Here is a 24,424-nt window from a genome sequence, read left to right as displayed (position 1 = left end):
TGCTGAAAGCGCCAGATGATGCTTTTCTGCTCAGTAAAAGAGCATTTGAGTCTCCTGCCACAGAGATGCACTCCTGGTGCCCCCTTGTCGACTGACACATGCTACCACTGTGATATTGTCTGAGAAAAATCAAACCGCCTGGTTCAGGAGCACTCTCTTTAAGTGTAGGAAAGCCAGCCGTATTATTCGAAGCTCCATGCAATTGATTGACCACTTTCTCTTGGGAGGAAACCAATGTCTCTGTACTGAACTGTTCATGCAAAGCCCAGCCCAGCCGTAAAGACTGGCTTCCGCCATCAAGATCACCCAAGTGGAGATCTGGAGAGGGACACCTTGTGATACAAATGAGAAACGAATGGTATGTAAGGAATACTGATATTGAGTGAGACTGCCTTAGATACGTGGTGCTCACGAGTCAGGCCAAGTGTTTTTAACACATACTGATTGGTGATCACAGAAACACATCATCTCAGCATGCGATTAGCACGCGTCTGATTATCCAATCCACAATGAGGGGATGGGTAATCGGCTCACGAGTCAAGCCAGATGTTTTTAACACCTACTGATTGGTAAACATCATCTCAGCATGCGATTAGCACGCGTCTGATTATCCAATCCACAATGAGGGGATGGGTAATCGGCTCACGAGTCAGGCCAGATGTTTTTAACACCTACTGATTGGTAAACTTCATCTCAGCATGCAATTAGCACGCGTCTGATTATCCAACCCAAAAGGAGGGGATGGGTAAAAAGTACAATATAAATGGTGCTTTCCCTGAAAAAAAGGTAGGGACTTTTCCACTGCTGACGAGCTGTGTGATGACATATTGAATAAGCCTCCTGATCGTGGTCCCCCGACGGAGTGATGATGCAATAACCGGTAACGTATTGATTCAAACTCTGTACTTAATTAATGATTATGGCTAAAAATACTATATTTATGTAATAAAACTTAATTTGTATACTATTTCGAACTCCTGGTATTCTTTCCAGTGAGGAAAAGTGACTGAAGGTTTTTTGAAAACCCCTTTTAAATAGTAATACACACCTCTAGATAGAGAGAGGATATAACCACTATACTAGATTGTGCAGAGCCTCCATCGTCCAAGGGAGCCGCACATGAAGTGGATCCCTCTGAGGACTCCAACAGGAGATGAGTACATCTTTCAGTGGGCACAAATGAGCCCTCACCAAGGGAACTACCATAGTTACTACCATTTACCCCAGAACTTGCAGGTATTGCCAGGCTATCGCAGCTTGAGTGTCCAGAAATGTACAGTCCATGCTTCTCCTGGTGCAACTCAGGAAGAAGGCACAGCCAATGCTTCTTCTGGCGCAACTCGGGAAGAAACACTTTGTTCAGCCCTGTGGTGAAATGGACCCCCAGGTATTCCAGGTCCTGCGTTGGAACAAACTGACTCCTCCGAAAATTGATCACCCAGCCTAGTCTCTGAAGCAACTGAAAGACCTGGCACAATGCTTGATGCTCCTCGGACTCCCAACTGTGCTCAGATGAGTCATCATCCAGGTGCAGTTGGACTGGGATCCCAAGTTTTCTTAGGTGGGCAGCCACCTCCACCACCATCACCTTGGTAAAGGTCTACGGAGCTGTCACCAACCCGAAGGGCAAGGCTGCAAACTGGAAGTGCTGTTGCAAGATGTGGAACCTGAAATGTCTTCTGTGCTCCAGAAAGATGGGGATATGAAGATAGGCCTCTGTCACATCAAGAAAAGCCATAAACTCCCCTTGTACCACCAAGATGATCACTGACCACACCATTTCCATTCTGAATCGAGGCACTTTGAGGGCCGCATTGACCACTCTGAGATTCAGGATTGGTTTCCAGTCTTCAGAGCCTCTTTTTGGCATAATGAAGTATATCGCGTATCTGCCAGAGTCCGAGTTGGACGCTGGGATGGGCTCTATGGTCGCTATATCCAGCAATCTTTGGACATTGGCCCTTACTTTGGCCTCTTTGTCCACTCTCCCCACTGGAGAGACCAAGAGAAATTCTGGAAGAGGCCAATAAAACTTGAGTGTGTACCTGTCTAGTAGAATGTCTTGCACTCAGCAATTTGTGATGATGTTCAACCACTGCTCCAGAAATGCCAAGAGTCTCCCTCTGATTCGCAGAAGGTCGGATGAGGGCCTGGCTTCATAACTGCTTCTTTGGAGCTTAAGTAGAGTGGATTTTCAACTATTGCAGTCACCAAGTTCCACCAAACTGCAGTTTGGTGTTCTGATAACGTTTTTGATCCAAGGAACCTCTAGAGAACTGACGATAATACATGGAGGAATGAAAACTAGAATGCCCTGATCCCCTAGAAGACCGAGGCCTGCTGTCTGGAAAGGACTTAGGTTTACAGTCCTGCACACTAGCCATAAGATCATCGAGATCCTTATCGAACAGCGATTGTCCCTTAAAAGGCAGCTTATTGAGGTTCGCTTTAGACAATGAATCACTGGACGACTCTCTGATTCACAACATCCCGTGTGCGGGACAGAGTAATAAGACAGCTTGATCACCACTCTGAATAGGTCATACAGGGCAACAGCCACATAGTCCATGCTAGAAACCAAAAAGGAAAGATCCTGAAAGCACTATAGTGTCAGGATCATGGTCCAACCTGGAGTGACAGGCCCTAGTGACAAAGGATGCCGCTGTGGTCGCTGGAGGCCGTGGAATCAAAAAGCCTTTTTCAGCACAAAATCAATCCTGTGGTCTTGTGTGTCTTTCAACACTACACTGCCCTCACTAGGGAGATGTAAACTTGGTGACCTGCACCTTCAAGGAATCCACCTTTGAAGAAACATAACGCTAATTAAAAGCTTCTACCATCAGACAGAGCTTTGACATGGTTTTGGCCACTGCCTCCCAGTGATCCATGAGCACCTTTCCAATGTTTGGATGGTGAGGAAAGGAGGAAGACTGTGGCTTTGTGCTACTCATGACAGCACTGCGTTGTTGAGGACTGACTAGCTTCCAATTTTAACTCCAATGCAGAAGGTTTAAATAGTCTCTGTACTGTGGGGTCCTCGCAAAGATCCGCAGCATCTCCCAGATCCAGATCCTGGAGGTCCGTGACTGCAGCCAAATCCCCCACTGTGGAGGTACCTGCCTGAGTAATCAAAGGCATGGTCACATCATCTGGGTCATCCGAATCATCCTTCAGCAGATTGTCCCTTGGCTGCGCAAGGCCCCTCTGCTAGGGACCTGTGTCCTGGAAAGGAGGAACTCCAGATGCCAACAGAGATGTCATTATAGGAGGATTTGGCAAATTTTTCTTTGTTAAATAAGCCTGAAAGAGCATATTAATAAATTCCAGGGGGTAACCTTGATCCTGAGGGAGAGCCGCCTAATGTGAGTCTTTCTTGGATCTCTTGGAGGTTCTACAGGCTTTAGATGCAGAATCGCAGCTGTGTTTCACTGGGAATGCACTTGTGCTGCCACCGGATCCATTTTCACCTTTTTTTTTTTTTTTTTTTTTTTTTTTTTTTTTTTTTTTATTTATCATTTTAATACATCCTATATATAAAGATGTTTAAAGAAATACAGAAATATTGTCTCTTAGTCATAATACAAACCAAGGATCGAAATTTAAACATTCAAAATAAATCATATAATACAGTCCACAACCTGGAGAGAAGAGACAAGATGAAATAAAAACCCCCTCGGGAAAGGGGAAATATACAAAAGAAAAATAGAAATAAAGAAATAGAGCAGCCTGATCTTATCCTATCCAAAATAAATCAACCGCATTATTAACCTTTATCATTCGGACTGTGTAGAGATACCTTTACCTTCAAGGAAAAAACCTAATTGGGCAGGTTCGAAGAAAATATATTTACTTCCTTGATAGGAAATAAAACATTTGCAAGGAAATCGCAACTGAAAACTTGCCCCCAAAGCAATCACCTTTGGTCTATATAGCAGAAATTCTTTCCTCCTAGATTGTGTCCACCTCGAAACATCAGGAAATATATATACCCTTTCTCCCAAATATGTAATCTGCTTTAAATTAAAATATAATCTAAGCAACATCTCTTTGTCTTGAAGAAATACCAACGAGACCAATAAAGTTGTTCTTCCTTGAGTTTCAATATCAGAAGATTGCAGAATAGCGGAAACATCTAATTGAGCATTTTCATCCACTACAGCTTTTTCTTTCTGCACTTGTTTTAAGTAATAAATTCTTTGTATCGGAGGAAGACTTACTTCAGGTACATTTAAAACATTCAACATAAAGTTCTTAAACAGTTCTTGAGGAGACATAAACTTGGCAACCGGAAAATTAAGAATCCTCAAATTTAAATTCTTTTGCTGGTTCTCCAGGTTTTCAATCTTCCTCAAAATCATCATTTTATCTGTTGTTTGTTTAGAAATTAAATTCTTAGTCTCTGTTGTTTCTTTATCTAATTTTTTTAAGTCCACTTGGTGTTGCTGGGTAATAGTTTCTAGGGAACTTATCCTGGAAGTAGAATTCTGAGTTGTAGTAAGAAAATTAGAACATACCAGGTGCAAATTCTCTATCGCAGTCCAGATAGAATCCAGGGTAACAGCCTGTGGTTTCACCAACGGTCCGAGGAGGGGGATACCGGCCGGCTTTGGTACGGCTCCTGCTCCTGCGATGGAATTCTGAACTCCTACAGCCTCCCCGACGCTGGTTACCAATGGCTCCTCTCCCCCAGGACGCTGACTCTCCGACATCGGAGTCAGCGTGTCTGCTGTGTGTTTCACTTCCGGGTTCACTTCGGAGAGTGAATGAGCCTCCCCCCACACTCCGGGGGAGCCCTCTTGCCAATTCCTCTGCGACGAAGATTCTCCTGGGATGGGAGGGGTATGCGGTCCTCGTGGGCTCAGCGAGAGAGACATCTCGCTGTCCAAGCTGTGGAGTTCCCTCTCCACAGCAGCGGAGGCGCCCGACTTGGAAGGAGGAACTGTGAAAGCTGTTATCACAGTTTGCCTCGGCGTCGAGAAGCCCGAGGTAGGTAGAGGAATACCCCTCGTTTTCCCTCTTCTTTTAGGCATTGAAATATAAACGTTAAAGTTGAAATAAAGGAAATTTTCCCCCAGAAGAGAGAAGTGCTCCTCTCAGCGTCCTGCTCCAGACGCCATCTTGCCTCGCCCCCCATTTTCACCTTTTTGGACTGCTCTCAGATGACCTGAGCGGTAAACCCCCTGAAGGGGCGGGGCGGGCAGGGGCAGGGAGGGCGGGGCCCCCCCCATGTGGCACTTAGAACATGGATCTCTGCCTGTCAGTCATCTGCCACAAATGGGGCATGAATCCAAAGTAACTTGCCCTGATGAGTCATTGTGACTTCTTAGACGAGGGCTTGGTGCAAGATTCCGAAGCTTGTTGGTGTCTGGGATTGCTAAAGCATTGTCTGTACCCCTGGGAGTATCTCTGGATGGAGGAGCTCACTAAGTTCTAGCAAAACCTGTATGAGGGACGAAAATTATTACAACCGTCTCCCAAAGGACGGTACTTGCCATCTGGGAGAGACTTAGGATGTTGGTCCGACACACTAGTCATGAGGTCATTCAGCCCCTTACCAAAAAACATTTGTCCCCTAAAGAGGAGCCTGTTCATAGTTGCCCTAGAGGCCGAATCACCAACCCAGTAGCAGATCCAAAGCATGCAAAAGTAGATGAGAACTCTTATGAGATCATATAAGGTGTCTGCTACATAGTCCACATCATCCAGCATAATCTCATGTGACAGGCACGTGCCGTAAACAAGGCAGCTGCTGCAGCCATAATGCCTGAAGAAGCCATTTCATTCTTTAAAATCATGTCCACCCTGTGATCCTGGGCACTTTTAAACATCACACCTCCTTCACTAGGGGGAAATGTGCGCTTAGTAACCTGAGCCACTGCCGAATCCACCTTCGGCTGTTCAAACAGCTGCTGAAACATTAGCGCTATAGGATAAAGCTTAGACACAGCTTTAATCAACTTGAAAGAACTCTCTGGTATCTCCCACTGTTATGTGACCAGAGCAGTGAGGTCTGGATGTACAGGAAAATGGAATGTCAGAGCAATAAAATGGCTCATGACAGTGCACTGAGACGTGGAGGGCTGACCTTCAAATGTCACTTCTTTCATGGCATTGATAATAAAAATGATGAACAGAGATTGATTTAAACAGGCAACATATAGAGGGGTCGTCGCCCAGATCAGGGTTCCCAGAGGCATCTTGCTGAACCATTCCACAAAGGGAACCAGTGTCATCCAGGGTGTAAACAGTGTTGAAGGTATCAGTGTGCCCGCCAAGGCCATCAGGATCTACAGGGGCCTGGGTACTGGGGACCTGAGCAGTGACATCAGTCAAAAGAGGAACTAGCCTGAAAGCAAATGGCACACCTGCTGGCTGCGCTGCATGAACCAGGTCCATGAGACATGCTGTCCACATGAGCAGTACGAATTCCAGTGAGAAGCCACACACACGGGTTGAGACTGGTTCCCGATGACCCCTAGGCAAAGCTTGCAGAGAATCCCCAGATTTGGCAAGCTTGTGTTTTGTGCCACCACTATAAACTGGCTCTGAGCAAGAATTTTTATCCAATTCATGGACCCACATCAGCTCCCCAGCCCTCAAGGATCTGGAGGGGGCAAAGCCCGAAGCTCCCACCCTCTCCTCTCGCATATCACGGCATGCAGTACATGGATGCTCCTCTGCCGGAAGACTGGCACAGTCTGCACATGAAATCATCAGATTAGAGGCTGAGTCCATCCTTAATGATTTTTTTTTATCCTTAATAAATTTTAACAAAATCGAGGCATTGTGAGGCAGAAAATATAAGTTGAAAAAAACGATCAATAAAATCCAAGATGACTGCTACCAGTAAATTTGTGCCAAAAATGGCTCGTGGAAACAAGTTAGAAAGAAAAAATCACTAAAATAGGGGTTTTGGAGGTGGGAGACCTGAACCCTACCCCCAGAAAGTGCTAAAAAGCATGTTTTTAGACGCCCCCCCCCTCTCCGATTCTCCGATAGGAAGTAATGGGGTTGTATGCATAGTCTACAAGTGCCTACCTTTCAGCTCTATCTTGCAGCTGCAGTGAAGGGAAAGGAATTCCTGCGTCAAATTTTCTCAAAAAGATACAAAAAGAGAGGCAAAAATGTCAATAAGGACTCTATGAGTGGGTCTATCAGCCAATCACTTCTAGCAAACCAAACCACACTAATAATAAATGTCAATTTAGAGATAGGGACGCTCTCAGTGTGAGATTATTAGCGACGGGAGAACAAACTCCAGCGCTTCCACTTACAAAGGCGAAGGTGAATCACCCCGCCTGCACACCATCATCGGGCGTCCCTAGTGTGCAAAATCAATAGTGCAGAATTAATATAATAAATAAGTCACAAACTGTGAACAAGTGAGAGAGTGAACAAACTGAAAACCCACTCATAGAGTCCTCCCCAGCCTGATCCCCAAGATGTAAAATGAAACCACAGCCAACTTAGCTTTTAAAACGAGCCAAATGAAGTCAATGAAAATTGCAGGAGACCAGAATAGTCATTGGATCAACCGGTTTCGGGTGGAACTCTTCATCAAGATCATATGGCAGGAGCAGAACCGGCTGGGAGGGAAGCAGGAGAGCCCGTCTGTGTTCAGAAAAGCGACCGACCGGAATACCTATTTACATTTTACTAGTTCAGGCTTAAACAGGCTATTCCGGTCGGTCAATTTTTGAGAATTCGCCGGATTTGTTCTTCTCTGGCTGAATTTAAAATCCAGGCCAGAGATTTATCTCAACGTTTTTGGGAAAGAGGATACCCGGAGTGGACTATTAGATGGGCTTATTTACGCGCCCGGCATGCTAATCCTGAACTATTGCTCCATCATGTTCAACGTTCTGATCCAGAACGTCAAATATGTGTGGTCACATACTCCCCCAGGGCTCAACAAGTGGCTGCCCTCATTAGACAACATTGGTAGGTTTTGAGTTTCCACTCTATCTTTCAGGAACCCCCCCTCATTGCATTCTCACGGCCCAGGAATCTAAAAAATCTGTTGTCTACTCATGTTATCAAGAGCAGTTCTGGTTCTCATCTACCTTGTGGATGTTGTTCCATGTGTGCTAATACTATCACTGCGTCTTGTTGGCATGATCCTCACACCCACAGGGAATTTCAGTTAAGGAGTCACACCACTTGTGAATCATGGTGGGTTGTGTATGTCATCAGCTGTCCCTGTGGGTTATCTTACGTAGGACGCACATGCAGAATGATCAAAACCAGGTTGACGGAACACAAGAGTAGACTCCATCAGGCTGTTGAGGCATCTCCAATGGTTCCCCATTGTTTACAATTGGGCCATGAGTTCCAACACTTAACATGGATGGTGTTGGAACAGATTCCTGACACCTATAGAGGGGACAGAATGACACAGCTCCAATTGAGAGAACAATATTGGATTTTCCAGCTTGGCACGGTCATTCCGGGGGGTCTCAATGAATGTATGGAGTGGAATACTATTGTTTGATCTTTTGGTAACTCCTCCCCTGTTTTTTCTTTTCTCGTTTTTTATTGGTTGAAAGTGTTTGATGTCATCTTGGATCTGCTTTTAAGCCCGTTCAGTTGCCTCTGCGGGCTCTCCTGCTTCCCTCCCAGCCGGTTCTGCTCCAGCCATATGATCCTGATGAAGGGTTCCACCCGAAACCGGTTGATCCAATGACTATTCTGGTCTCCTGCAATTTTCATTGACTTCATTTGGCTCGTTTTAAAAGCTAAGTTGGCTGTGGTTTCATTTTACATCTTGGGGATCAGGCTGAGGAGGACTCTATGAGTGGGTTTTCAGTTTGTTCACTCTCTCACTTGTTCACAGTTTGTGACTTATTTATTATATTAATTCTGCACTATTGATTTTGCACACTAGGGATGCCCGATGATGGTGTGCAGGCGGGGTGATTCACCTTCGCCTTTGTAAGTGGAAACGCTGGAGTTTGTTCTCCCGTCGCTAATAACCTCACACTGAGAGCGTCCCTATCTCTAAATTGACATTTATTATTAGTGTGGTTTGGTTTGCTAGAAGTGATTGGCTGATAGACCCACTCATAGAGTCCTTATTGACATTTTTGCCTCTCTTTTTGTATCTTTTTAAGCACCTTTTGGCAAACGTTGAGGAGTTTATAGTATCAAATTTTCTCAAGACACATCAATATTCTAGATCTTTGGGCTACCAGTTGGATGAACCCTGACCGAAACCTCCACCCCCTTGGAATGTTGCCACATGACTGGGGATGGAAAAAAGCAGCCCGCACTCTGAGGGCTATTTTTCAGGGTGCATATAGCCTGCGCTTAAGCCTATGGACAAAGTCAGGAGGCAAGCTTGCTCCCAGAGGAATGGACCTCAAGCTAAGAGGTGGCAACAGCAGACTGGCTCCACAGGTCCACCCGAAGCTTGGCCTGTGAAGCTGCAGTCAGACTCCGTGGAAACTGATTCTTTTCCCAGGCACAGAACCCCTCCAAAAAGGGTCTCAATGCACCTAAGACACTGAAAAAGGGCAAACTTAAGAAAAATAAAAAAAAGAAGCAGAGCAGATCAGAAGCTTCTGCATGGTTCACTTGCAAAAATCAGCACAAAAGAGAAACCCAGTAACTCCACAGTAATAGTAAGAGTCCCAAAAGAACACAAAGAAGCTATGGAATTGATGTTCTTGATGCAAATATGAGTAAAAATATTGTAAGATACACAGTGGTCCACAAGGTCACAAGCGTTTATTGAATATTTGTAGAATACAAACTCATCCACATGAAACAGTAGTGCAGACCCAACTCAGTCAGTGTTTTGCTTGCAGAAATAAAAGCTGTAAGAGGCTCTTGCTCCTTAGCTAAGTGGGTGGAGCAGAGAGAAAAAGTGTGTTGTTTTCTGCAAGACCGGGTACGCAGGTTGAGATAAAACACCTATTGTACTGACTCTGGAGTGGATGTAACAGAACGACATTGTACTTTCAAAGGAGGACAACAGAACAAAAGCATGAGAAAAAAGATTTAGTAATTTTTCAGCCAAAGTAGAGGCAGAAAACGTCATTGCCCTTCCCAAGTCATTCAGTCCTATCAGCCTGGCATCAGGTATAACAAAGAAAATTTATGTCTTCTTTGGTATTCTTGACACAAATAGACAAGAAACAGCAGCTCAACAATTTCTAGTTAAAATATCCTGAAAACTGAAGAGATGATCCAACCTACCAGTATTTGAAGCAGTCAGCAGTAGTCAGTAACAGTAGTCAATGATTCCACTTTTTGAAGGAGGAGGAACGGTGCTTACATTACTGACTCTTCTCAATGGTCGCAGAGATTCTGGTACCTTGCTTCAAAGAGGAACAATGTTGATGCTACTTTGCCTTTGCTTGATATCCAGCATCAGAATTCTTCAGTGCCAATGAATGCAGGCGAGTTCTTGGTGTAGGATCTGATGATGCTTGGCCCAAGTAGGAGCTACTGGCACTCAGTGTTAAGGCCGGGGAAACCTCCTTGATGTCTAGCATCTCATGCAGCTCTAGAAGCCATATGGACTGATGTCTTTTATGCAAATGTACTGAGCTTTGGAATTCCAAAAAGTCTCACACAAAGCCTCTTTTCTATGTTCTCTTCTGCCATTTGGGCACAAAGAGAACAATGAGAAAACTTATGATGAGGGCTCAGACAAGTTAGGTGTGTGTCATATGGGTAAATCACAAACATGGTCCTAGAACTGTCTGTGCATCACTAGGTCCCACTGAAAGGTTTCTGGGACATAAAGAAGAAAATAGTCCTAGAGAAATTAAATGACTGCTATTAAAATTAATTTTAACAAAATTGTAAGGAGCTCAGGCAAAGAGGTAGGGGGCTGTGAGTTGTGGAAAATTGAAGAAAACCTTAAAAGAGCTGAAAAAATAAATTTTTTAAAAATACAAGGAAACGAAACAAAAAAAAAAAGAAAATGGTCCTGTGCTACTCATGAGAATGAGCAGGAAGGTAAGTCAGGAAAATCCCTCTGAGGAGAGAATAGCCTGACAAATCTGTACTGCTTCGTGAAGAGAAACTGTGGGCTCTATTCAAATTGGGTGGGCAGGAACATATGTGGTTGGACCTGCCAAAAGCATCTAGAATGATCAGTATACTGGGCAGCTTCTGCACTGTAGATGATGGCACCCACATATGAGAAAACTATGCCCCATTTGTTCCCAAAGAAAACAATACTTTTATTTAAATTATAAATTAAAATTCAGGAGAAAAATCATACCTCAACTACAACTTTAAATATCTATATTTATCTATCTATATATAAATCTCTGAGGAAATAAGGGATCCAACTGTATAGGGAAATGCAAAAAATGAAGATCACTAATGCTACTGCCAAGGCTTTGCACAACTGGAATTCATTTAATAAAGACTATTCAGGGTCATCTTTTCAGATTAGTATATTAAACAACATGACATTTGCTGAAAACTCTAATTACAGATTATTACAGCATACAAAAAGCAATAAGGCCTACAATGTGGCTCCAATTCACACCGCATTCTAATAGGAAGGGGTAGTTATTTCTGGCAAAGGCTTTAAATATTAGCTTTATATAATACATACAGGTGAAACTGTAATTACACGACAATGGATCTTTTGGAACCTCTTTCATTCTGACCACAGAGATGATTAAATTGCACTAATAAGATGAATGATATTTGACAAAAAGCCAACTACCTTGTCTTACTCTTCAGCAAATTTAATAATTACAGCTACTTTTGCCAATAGTTGTCTAATCAGGCTCGCTCAATCCAATACTAGGCTTATTAGGACAACAGTTCTGAACTGAAAATTCTCTACATCTTCCCTACTGTTCTAAAAAGAAAAAGGGGGTTGAAGCATGCCTCAAACAGGGGCACAATGATTAGCCATTTTCTCCATATAAAAAAACAGCACGTAGTAACTACTGAGCACAAAATCACCTGCTGTTAACCCATAGCTGCATCACAAAGGGGTTACATTTATCTGGTCCTGAATACCCTTATGTTGGCCTGAAGGGAATAATTTACTGTTGACAGAGAATAGCCCTATACAGGATTCAGCATTTATACTGGCTCATCTGTGGCCATTTTCTCTTCTTTATGATCTACTGCTCTTTTTATATTTGCTGGATGTCATTTTCTAATCTAATCAGCCATTGTCATTTTTTTATCAACTATTAAAAATTGCCAGATCATTAATTTTATTTTTTTTTAAACAATATTCATAGAGGCAGATATTATGATCTTGTTTATAAATCACATTGCTATCCATGGGACTTTGCATTGATAAAACGGCAGTTTTGATTTTTTTTATTTTTGTCAGTTGCAGAGGAAGGAGATTATACATTATTGTGCTGTTGTCTATAATAGCAGGAGAACTTAAAACAAATAATGGCAAATAATTCATTCAATTGATTCTCTTGTTATATTGAATAGAATATAAGGCTTCGGTGCCAGGCAAAATGGTAGAAACGATTATAAAAAATGAAATTGTGGAACATGTAGACAAACATGATTTAATGAGACGGAGTCAGCATGGGTTCAGCCGAGGGAGATCTTGCCTCACAAATTTGCTTGATTTCTTTAAAGGTGTGAATAAACATGTAGATAAAGGTGAGCCGGTTGATATAGTATATCTAGATTTTCAGAAAGCTTTTGATAAAGTTCCTCACAAGAGGCTACTGAGAAAATCAAAGTGTCATGAGATAAGTGGCAAAGTTCAGTTGTGGATTAGGAATTGGTTATTGGATAGAAAACAGAGGGTAGGGTTAAATGGTCATTTTTCTTAAAGAAGGAGAGTAAACAGTGGAGTAACGCAGGGGTCTGTACTCTGTACTGGGACCGGTGCTATTTAACTTATTTATAAATGATCTGGAAATTGGAACGACGAGTGAAGTGATTAAATTTGCAGATGACACTAAACTGCTCAAAACTGTTAAATGCATGCGGATTGTGAAAAATTGCAGGCGGACCTTAGGAAATTGGAAGACTGGGTGTCCAAATGGCAGATGAAATTTAATATGGACAAATGCAAAGTGATGCACATTGGGAAGAATAATCTGAATCACAGTTACCAGATGCTAGGGTTCACCTTGGGAATTAGCGTCCAAGAAAAGTATCTGGGTGTCATCGTAGACAGTACGATGAAATCTTGCGCCCAATGTGCGGCGACAGCCAAAAAAGCAAATAGGATGCTAGGAATTATTTTAAAAAGGATGGTTAACAAGACTAAGAATATTATAATGCCCCTGTATCGCTCCATGGTGCGACCTCAACAGGAGTATTGTGTTCAATTCTGGTCTTCTTATCTCAAGAAAGATACAGTGGTACTAGAAAAGGTTCAAAGAAGAGCAACCAAGATGGTAAAGGGGATGGAACTATTTTTGTTTGAGGAAAGACTAAAACGGTTAGGGCTCTTCAGCTTGGAAAAGAGATGGCTGAGGGGAGATATGATTGAAGTCTACAAAATCCTGAGTGGAGTAGAATGGGTACAAGTGGATCGATTTTTCACTCCTTTGAATATTACAAAGACTAGGGGACACTCGATGAAGTTACAGGGAAATACTTTCAAAACCAATTGGAGGAAATTTTTTTCACTCAGAGAATAGTTAAGCTCTGGAACGCATTGCCAGAGGATATGGCAAGAACGGATAGTGCCGTAGCTGGTTTTAAGAAAAGTTTGGACAAGTTCCTGGAGGAAAAGTTCAGTCTGTTATTGAGAAAGATACGGAGAAAGCCACTGCTTGCCCTGTATCGGTAGTATGGAATATTGCTACACCTTGGGTTTTGGCCAGGTACTAGTGACCTTGATTGGCCACCGTGAGAACAGGCTACTGTGATTGATAGACCATTGGTCTGACCTAGTAAGGCTATTCTTATGTTTTACTGTATAAGAGAATGCTATTGCTGCCACATGCTGGCCTGCAAAAGATGATGGTATACCAAAGTCTGTGGGCAACCTTGTCTGGTTCCCCTAAATAACCGGGATTGAGAACAGTACACCTTTCTACTTCACCCTAGCACTCCATTTATTTAGCATATTTAGGAAACTACCAGGTCTAAAATTAATCTTGTCTAACATCTCAAAAAGATAAGGTCATTCCTCTTAATCAAATACCTACTCTGGCATCAAAAGAAAGCAGGAGGTTGGGAGTCATAATCCATTAAATTTAAGATTCTGCGTGTACTCCCTGTTACATTTTTAGCCACTATAAAATAGAACTGTTTGCTGCGAATCAAGTAAAAATATATGATGCTAATGTATTTGACAGAATTTTTTCATCACTTTTATACAGATTGGTCTATGAGGAGCTGCAAAGGAAAGATTCTCTGCCCTTCTTGTGCAGAACTATTATATTAACTTGGAGAAATGATTAGAGTGATAAATGAATACAGAGCAGAGTTAGAACAGTCAGTAGCCAAGTCAAGAATACATATACAACTGTCCTACTTTCTCGTAGAAATACTCCTTAAAGCTCATTTAATCTCAGGGAGACACCCTCCTGCCAGCGATCTTCGAGGGGGGGAGCGGGGAGGGGCATTTTAAACCCGATTCTGTAACCGGCGTCTGCAACATGGACGTCAGTTACAGAATCGGGTTAACTTTGGGCAGGTGTAGGCCCGATTCTGTATAGGACGCCGGGACGGGTGTCCTATACAGAATCTGGGCCATAGTGCCTACTTGTTCACTTTCCCATCCTTGAAGGGCTGTATCTACAAGAGATTCCTCGATAGAACATTATCATTCCAAGCAGACAATTGGAATAAATGTTTACCCAACTTTATCTCAAATGCTCTGTTACAAAACTTTTAGGAAGTCAATCAAAACTTATCTCTTTGACAAATTTCTCTGACTCCATTTCTACCATGATGTACTTCTAAAACACTTACAGGAAAAATTGATTAATCTTACCATGTCAATGTAATTTTGAAAGTTTTTTGTAATATTGCTGTATGTATACAGTCTCTTCCTCTGTAAACCGCTGAACTGTCTGTGGTATTGCAGTATATAAAAATAAAATTATTATTATTAGTTTCATATAGTAAGGTTGTAGATGTTTCAATTTTCATAGTCTGTATATGAGTCTTACTGCTGCATTTTGAATTAGTTGTAGACACGACAGCAATGGTTTAGAGCAAAGAACTAGTGTTACATTATAGTAGTCTAATCAAGACAGCATTAGGGATTGCACAAAAATTCGGAAAGCCTCCGTTTTGAAGTATTTTCTGATGGATCTTAGCTTTCTCATCACAAAGAAAGACTGTTTTATTATTGTTTGTACATGGTTCTTCATGGATAGGTGGTTATCAATTTCTACTCCAAAGATTCAGAATTGTAGTTCTAATAGAAAGTTTGTGTCATTTACTATAATCCTTGGAGTATGGCGTGGGTCGGTTGAGGGTCTTAGCCATAGGAATTTGGTTTTGTTCTTATTTAGTTTGAGGCGGTAGCTTGAGATCCAGTTTTGTATGATGTGGACACATTTTGTTGACAGTGGTGAGGGTATTGGCTAATGCAGCCATTACAGGTAGCATGATCGTTATGTCATCTGCATAAGTGACATATTTTATTTGTGCAAAATCTAGGTTGGCTCCCAAGGATTGCTTTAGAAGGTTGAACACTGATGGTGAAAGTACACCATCCTTACGTACATCATAGCTGCACTGATGAGGGATAGCTGGTCTTGTGTGGATTGAATCTTTGCTTTATAAGTTAGCTTGTAATTATGAGGCTGTTGGAATAGAGGGGTTGTCTCCATTTGTGATCTTGTTTGTATTGGTTAGGTTATCTAATATTGAGAACAGTTTGTTGATTTTAAGATTATCTTCTGTGCTGATTAGTTTAGAGTAGTACATTTTCTTCTTTTGAGTCAGTAGTGATGTATATTCTAGGATTTTCTGGTGCCATTTAGTTTTGTTTTCTGGAGAGGGGTATTTACACCAGTAGTGCTTGGATTATCAGCAAGCTCTTTCTAGGGACACTTCTCCGATGATCTTTGGATTCTTTTGCTGCATTTGTGTTGGGCTAATTTATTTAGGATTTCTTCATTGGTCATTTTCCAATGGTCCCAGGAAGTCTTGGTCAGCGTTAGGGAGATATAGTAATGAGTTATCTATTTCATTCTAGTATGATTCAAGGGCTACTTTGCTTCTATAATAAGAGGCTATTCAGCAGGTCAGTTTGGTTATTGATATCTCTTTTCGAAATATGGCAAATTCTAGGAGTATGTGGTTTGACCAAGGTACTTTGAATAGGGAATTAAATGGAGGTGGCAAGCAGATCTAACTGATGGCCCTTTCGTGTGTGGGTTGTTGAAACAAGGGTTTGAGGTCTAGCTCATTTAGGAGGTCAAGGAATTTCAAGGTTTGAGAGTTTGCAGTTGACTCTTAGTAGAGCTTGAGGTCTCTTATGATGAAAGTGGAGTCATATTGTACCGTGGTTCTTGAGATGTGTCTAAGAACTGTGGTTCAGCTTCTAGTCACTTTCCTGGAGGGATGAAGAATAGTATGTTGCTGTTCATTTCCACAATTTGTAATTCTAGTGAGGTGAGAGTTATAAATTCCATGATTTTGATGTGAAAAGATGATTTGTGCAGTATCACCAGACCACCACTCCTGCAACCAGTTCTTGATAGGTGGGTGATTTTGTAATGTATTGGGCAGAGTAGTTGTAATGTGGGGTCATCTTGCATTGGTATCTATGTTTCGGTTAGGAATAGAAAGCCAAATTGCAATTCATCGAGCAGATCTTTTATAATTTCAGTCTTGTTGACCACTGATCTTACATTAACATATTCACATGGGATTGAGGTGAGTATGACTTCATTAGTATAAGTGGTTGGGATTCTTATTAGGTTGTCCAGGTTTGGTTTAGTGATGTGATTGTGGCGTTGGTTTCGATGTCTGGGTGGTCCAACCAACGTTGGGATTACCCACTGCATGTGGTTGGTACAGTTTATCATAGGGTGACTCCGTGATGGGACTTTGTGTTCTGAGGGATTACCTGATCTACTGATTGGAAGGGTGGAGTAGGTTTTGGTTCATTTGGTGCAGATCACTAGGCAGAGAATTGTTATGAGATACTAACTCATTTTAGTAGTTCACTGTAGAAGATTGAATGTGAATTCACGCAAATAAATCTACATTACCCACCAAATCTGAGATTAATGCCCTACAGCAGGTAAGTTTGGTGAGGTGCTGTAATTGTATCTGAGTTGGCTCATACTTCAGAGGTTGGTTCCCTATAGCCTGTAGGTGTGATTGCTATAATTGTGTCTGAGCAGGCGCACCGAGTAACATGAGCATCCGGGGGGGCAGGTAGGGGCCCTGCCCCAACATCTTCCCTGCTTTTCAGTGGCCTGGAGGATGGTTTCTGTGGGTATGTGAGCAAGGTCAATGTTAGGGGGGGGATGGTTTTCGGGCCACTGTAGTGGTTTGGGAGCTTCAGTGGGCAGTGGATGTGAGAATAACGAAGCTCTTGTTCTCAATTTGCACTGCAGTTGCTTTTGTGAACTGCACAAAGAAGCAGGCTAAGAAGTGCACCTTAGGCTTGCACCTTAGGCACATAGCAGGAGCGCTATGTGTGTGTTTGTGTGTGGAGTTGCTGGAGTGACTCTCCCAAACCAATCCAACTCACTCTCCTACCAATACTGGATTCCAGTAAGGCAGCTCCTGGTGGCAATGGAGCTGCCCTATATTCAGGTTTGGTGCCTTCAATGGTAGCAGGAGCATCGGAGATGAAGTGACTCTCCCATGCTGGCCTGACTCACTCCCCGCCTCTGCTACTATTATTTCTAACTTCCCTGATTACTTTGGGCTAAGACAGGCTGGTGAGAGGCACTTAAGTTTAACAGCCTTCTGGAATGTAATCATAGCAGAATGCTTTCCACAGGTTTTTAAATGTTGGTTTATCAAAGTTTCACAAACTTTAGTTTTTTGGGTACACATTTTGAGATAGTTTCTTGAAACAAGATAAAATAGTTTTTAAGTCCAGCATCTAATAGCAAACAAGGCATTTCTGTTCACTGGAGATTAAATCAGATCAACTGACTGTATAACCACTCTTGTGAAATTGTTTGGGAGTTTTAATGCAGAGGGATATTCAGCAGAATATCAGAAATTTGTAAATAATGTAAATTAAACTAAACTAAACCTTAAGTTTGTATACCGCATCATTTCCACAATCGTAGAGCTCGGCACGGTTTACAGGAATTGGTATTGAGAAGGAACTCCAATGAGGGTTACAGGACTTAGTATAAAGAATGTTTAGAGGGACTTAGTATAACAAAGGAGGAAGAAGTATTACATTTTTGAGAATAGCCAAGTTTTCAGATGTTTTCGGACAAGTTGGAGGGCACCCAGATTCCGAAGTGGGATAGTAAGATTATTCCAGAGCTCTGTGATTCTGAACGAGAGGGATGTCCCTAGTTTTCCTGCATGGGATATGCCTTTTAATGAGGGGAAGGATAGTTTGAATTTTTGGGTAGATCTGGTGGTATTAGGATTCGAGGAATTCCAAGATAGTGGGATAAGGGGAGGAAGGATGCCGTGTAGGATCTTGAAAGTTAGGCAGGCGCATTTAAAGTGAACCCTAGAGATTACTGGAAGCCAGTGAAGCTTAGACAGGAACGAGGAGACATGGTCAAATTTACTTTTTGCGAAGATTAGCTTAGCTGCGGTATTCTGAATCCGCTGAAGTCTTTTCTTTGTTAGGCTTAACTTGATGGAATTACAATAGTCCATTCTGGAAAGGATGATGGATTGTACGAGGACAGCAAAGTGTTGTTGATGGAAGCAGGATCTCGCTTTCCTCAGCATGTGAAGGCTGAAAAAGCATTTTTTTACCAAGGAGTTGAGGTGGTCATTGAAGGGTAGTGTAGAGTCAATGATGATGCCCAGAACTTTGCTAGAGAACTCAAGCTGAAGTGTGGTGCCAGAGGACAGTGGGATGAGAGTGGGTAGCTAATCTAATTTTGGGCTGAGCCAAAGTAGTTTTGTTTTGGAACTTAAACTCAACAGTTGTAGCTATGGTTTATTCATTTTACAATTTTTGATCCCAATGTCCTTTGATGATTCAATTGATGCAGATTACTGGAGGCTTTTTGTTGTAAAACAGAGGCAGCTCAGAACAAAAGCAAAGAGAAATGGTACTTGTTTGAAAAGTGCAGAGAATCAAAAGGTTGCCTTTAACCAAACAAATAAAACAGATGAAAATAACTAACTGAAGAAAAGAAAACTCAAAATAAAACTCCAAACTGGTGTCTCAACATAGGTTGAGCAGAAATATGTAAAAACTTGACCAGTATAAAAAGAAATATTGTATTATTTAACCTGAATCATAGGAGCCTGATATTAACACAGCCTCTGCCTGCCAGTTACCCTATTGCAGTGGTTTCTAACTAGTGGCCTGGGGGGCCATATGCGGCCCACCAGGTACTATTTTGAGGCCCTCGATATGTTTATCATAATCATAAAAGTAAAATAAAAGTTTCTTGATCATATGTCTCTTTAGGTATAAATTCAATATTATTATTAAGACTTCACCAAAAGGAAAGATTTATAAACTATAAAGATAGGGGAAAATGGTTGAGTACTTGAATGTAAACCACTTAGACTATAAGTGGTATATAAATGCTTAAATAAATAAATAAAGAATTTTACCTCATGCAAAATTGTCATTTCTTTAATAATACATTACCTATTTTTTCTGAGGCCCTGCAAGTACCTACAAATCCAGAATGTGGCCCTGCAAAGGGTTTGAGTTTGAGACCACTGCCCTATTGTATGTATGTCTAAAATAAATGTTAGTAATTTGTCTTATTTCCATAAGTTACTTTAGAAATGAATTGTATAATATAATAATCAATGAAATTAGAGATACCTTAGGTGTTTCCTAGAAGGCGGCCTGTCATACACCTGACAGATATACATAAGTCTTAGTCCTATCTTACTATGAAATATCTGCTTATCATCAGATGCACAACCTGCTGCACAGGGTGCATCTGTGACCCCAATTTCTAAGAGGTGGAATGATGTAGAATGGAATCTGTTTTTGTCATTGGAAATTGGACCCACATAGCGAATTGGGCCTTTTATTTTTCTTTTCTAACATACTCATGTTTACATTGCTTTGTCTCTGAATCCCCTTGCCACAGCCAGAGACTTTCACCCGTCCCCTTATCAATTAATAAGTGAGGGACAGAAACATTTCTTTCTCTGTGTATGTACATGTGTTACCCTTGCCAGGCTCTGTTCACGTGTACATATTTGTTCGGTCATTCTTGTCTTTTTAATTTTTGTTTTAATTTTCTTTTAATATATTATTATTATAAACAGCTTAAACTAACTGTGGTTGTATTTGCAGTATATCAAATAAATTGAAACTTGAAACTAGTCAGGTCCAGCCCCACCTGGGCTGGGCAAAGCAGGAGTATAACTGCACTATGCACTGGTATTTTTAAGGGGAACTTCTTTGGAGCTTTTCTCTTTCATTTCTTTTTCATTTACCTGTGCACAAGAGGTTAGAGATTACCATGAATATTGATCATCTGTAACCAGAAGCTGTGTAGCTGTTCACTCTGGTATCATACTAAAGGCATCTATTTCCTGGATGAATGTGTGAGTTTGTAGATTATGCATGCAAATTCATCATCCCAAAATACAAAATAACTCACAAGGTAGCGCTCCTTTTTGTTACTTATCATGAGGTCCCAATTCAGACGTAAGACTGGTTCATAGCAGAGGAACTGTGATTCAAGACTGAGAAAAGACTTCATAGTGAAGCATCAAGATTTGGAATGTAGTATAATCACAACAAGGAATCAAATAGCACAAGGCAACTCTGGAATGATGGCTTCCAAACACTGGTAAGGAAGCAAGTCATAGATACATGTGTGTGTGAATGTCTATCTGTATATTAAACAGGAATAAGATGCCTCTCCCCCAAAAGAAATGAAAAGGGGCAGCAACCAACCAGCCAACCTGCTGATATATGTAGATTCTACTAGAGTTTTCATATAAATTGAGATAACCACAGGCTGATGGCAGAACATTTCTTGCCTTCACCTCCATCTCTCTTTTCTGCCCACTCCCAAACTATTCTTGAAGATGCCACAGACACACGTTCTGCCTCCTCTCCTCAGCAAGTTGCCCTTTCAACTGGTATTTCTTCAGATCTGTCTCAATCCACAACAGGAAACATTATATTATGGTTTTTCATATCTTAAATTTATGCAAAAGGTGGCCAAAGCTGAACCTTTTCTACTAGAGCAAGCGTTAAGCTGAATTTGATGTGCTAAGATTTATCAAAGGATATATAGTATCAGTTCTAGATCATAAACTCTTTCTGGAGCAGCAGAACCTGGCAAACTTGTTTCCTTGTAATCTGTGCCTACAAAGTTAGGCTTCAAATATAAAGAGAAGCCTATGCCTGGATTTAATAAGAAATCGACTATCTCAAGTTCAACTACACAATACCAAGGGATACTATGCTCTTCTTACCAAAATGTTGGAAAATAACTTTGGAAAGATGAGAAGGCACGTAAAATATATTTTAAATTTTTGACTCTGATATGTTCTTACTTGTCTCATATTTGAAGAAAAATGGTGAACTCAAAAGACATGTCTTAAAACTGTGCAGCAGAAATAACTACTGTGATAACTCTGGATATACACTCAGACATTAAAATTATCCAATTTTTCATCAGCATAAGAACAATGTCTGTGGTGCTAACATAACTACTAGAAAGAAACAATCTCCACTTTAATTTTCAGCATTACAAGTTAATAATAATAATAACTTTATTCTTTTATACCACCATAAACCAAAAGTTCTAGGCGGTTTGCACTAAAAGAGCTGGACAATCAGCAAAATACAATAATACAGTAAAAAAATACAAATATTTGTAAAATAGAATTTCAATAATAAACTCACTAAGTAATAAACTTATCGAACAAAGTGGTCTTAATTAATTTCCGAAAACTGCAATAGGATAACATAGCTTGCTGAATACATTTACCTAGTAGGTTTAATAAATGGAGGATAGGATTATATTCTTTGTTGACAATTTAACATCATAATTGAAGGCTTCAGCCAATAACTCACAGGATGGGGTAAAACTAAACTTTTTATTTGGCATTGAGATCACCTAAATTAAGTGCATTTATATCGTTTGATGAACAATCGTGCTCTAATTTACAGATTTTACATTGTCTTTTAACCAGTTTATATAATAACTCCCCCAAACCTTATTCATCTTATCTGTGTTTTGACTCTACTGGTTAATGTCATGGAGCAGGCACTGTCTCTTAAATATTTCTCTAGCACTTTATATATTCTTGCAGAGGTATAATTACATCATCTGTTATATTACCTATAGCAATCAAAGTATTTCTTCTGTAATCCACTCATGGACAACAAAACTTCTCATGCATCACACAGAAAACACTACATATCTTATATACTGTACAAATTCACTGAGGAAGAGGTAAAGTGGAACAAAATATTTAATACTTCTAAGATTCAGCAATGTCAAAAACAGGACTTTACACTGTACCCACGGAAAGTCAATCTAGCAAACATTTCAATAAACTAAATAGACTGCAATGGGGCTTCCTAGCATTTCTGCCCAATATTTCACTCGGATCACTAATATGACGACTCCTTTCTACATACCTTCTGTGACTGACTGAAGCTTAGTGGAACGTTCAGAATCTGGAGAATGTAAAGGCTCTGGTTCCTTCAGACTTTCCAGGCGCAGGAAAGGATCATAATCCTCTGAGGCCAAATCAGGGAGACTGAGGGGGAAATATTTGGGGTTGCTGAAGCACTGAGCTCCGTAGACACAGCCATGCAGAACCTAGAACAAAAGAATCAACAGTTTTACATTACATTACATTAAAGATTTCTATTCCACCATTACCTTGCGGATCAAGGCGGATTACAAAAGTTATGGAAGGAGGGTTACAAAAGATGATCACTGGTCTTTTCTAGTGAAGGTAAAGAATAGATCAGGTAGTATTGGTACAAACTGGTGTAGATTTTAGTTCAAAAAAGATTGCTCTCCAAACTTGATGAAGGAGACAAATCCAAAGGCAAGCATACAAACATATTGCTGATAATATATCTATCTACTATATAATGTATAACAGAGATAAGGTATTTTATTTTAATATTTTTTTAGATGAAGGTTTTAATCTGCTATATTCAGGTCAGGGTCCATTTTTTTTGTCCCTAGTGGGATCAGGCAGCAGAGCATTAAACTTCTCTTCCCATACTGTACAGATGATCAATCTCAACCAAAAGCAATCTCCAGATCATGACTTGATCTTATATTTCATCTTGGTCATAAATCATTGACTAAGTAATCCACTGCATTTGATGTTACCAGAGAAATACATTTTTTCACATGCAATTGATTTAAAATATAGCAATGAAAAGTAATAACTGGGCATAAAATACTCGTCATGAGTATGAGACAGGGCTTCTCCTTTACTCATAACCTTTCACTGTGTACAGTTGAGGCTCATAAACAATTTAATGTACTCATATTATATTCTTATGAATTTTTTATACTGGGTTCCTTATAATTATATCCTATACTTTCTCTGGGGGTTCTGACAAAATTGTTAAGAAATGCAGTATATCAAATAAACTAATTATTTATTAAATCTTTCAGTACTGAATGCTATGGCTCCAAAGTACAGTAGACTTGCAGTTAACTGGCAACCATGGGGATTGATAGATGCCTGATAAATGTAGTTTCTAGTTGTTTGAGAGTTACTATTAAAAATACGCCTAACTAATACTATACCCTATACTATGCCATATCATAAACTGCGGTGTAGATTTTTGTAATTCTTTCTTTACTGGGTTCACTTTGTTTAAAAATACCATAAACTGTTCCATACAAACTACTGGACATGTGGTAGGCAAAGCTTGGGTGTACTCAGGTGTGGTGTGTCTTGTTTATACTTAAATTTCTGCCAGAAATTGATTTTGTTTTCATTTAAAGTATTACAATATTTCTTTGATTCTTTTTTTTTTTTTTTTTTTCTGGTTGCTTGAATTTACTGTGTCTTATGAAGAAGGTTCAAGCAATATGAACCTGCTCATACATTTTTCTAATTATGATTAGCTTTTATCCTTACTTTCACTTAAGGCAATATATCTCAAACTTTTTCAAGCCGAGGCACACTAAAGGTAGTGGGCATGGCTCGAGGCACCCAGAAGTGTACGGATGGCACCGTGATGACATCATGCACATGCGTGACACCATCACGCTGACATCCACGCATGCGCAGAGGGCCTCCAGACAGGCCCTGAAATGCCAGTAGGGCGTTGCAAGCAGGGAAGTCTAACAAATTTCAACTGAGTACCCCCAACCACAGACCTCCCAAACTCCACCCTAGATCCACCTGCGCTCTTCCCCAG

The 24,424-nt window shown here is 40.8% G+C and overlaps 1 protein-coding gene across 9 annotated transcripts in view; it reads right to left on the bottom strand.

Annotated features, from left to right (window-relative positions):
• Positions 1 to 24,424, bottom strand: part of RALGAPA1 (Ral GTPase activating protein catalytic subunit alpha 1) — a 678,446-nt gene that overhangs the window by 293,914 nt on the left and 360,108 nt on the right. For all 9 annotated transcript variants that reach the window (XM_033952521.1, XM_033952520.1, XM_033952524.1 and 6 more), the window contains one exon: positions 22,667 to 22,850. In XM_033952521.1, the coding sequence (XP_033808412.1) occupies positions 22,667 to 22,850 (184 nt within the window). The remainder of the gene's footprint in view (positions 1 to 22,666; positions 22,851 to 24,424) is intronic.

This window comes from Geotrypetes seraphini, chromosome 7, assembly GCF_902459505.1.
Source record: "Geotrypetes seraphini chromosome 7, aGeoSer1.1, whole genome shotgun sequence".
NCBI lineage: Eukaryota > Metazoa > Chordata > Amphibia > Gymnophiona > Dermophiidae > Geotrypetes > Geotrypetes seraphini.
This window is presented reverse-complemented; position numbering and strand designations above follow the sequence as displayed.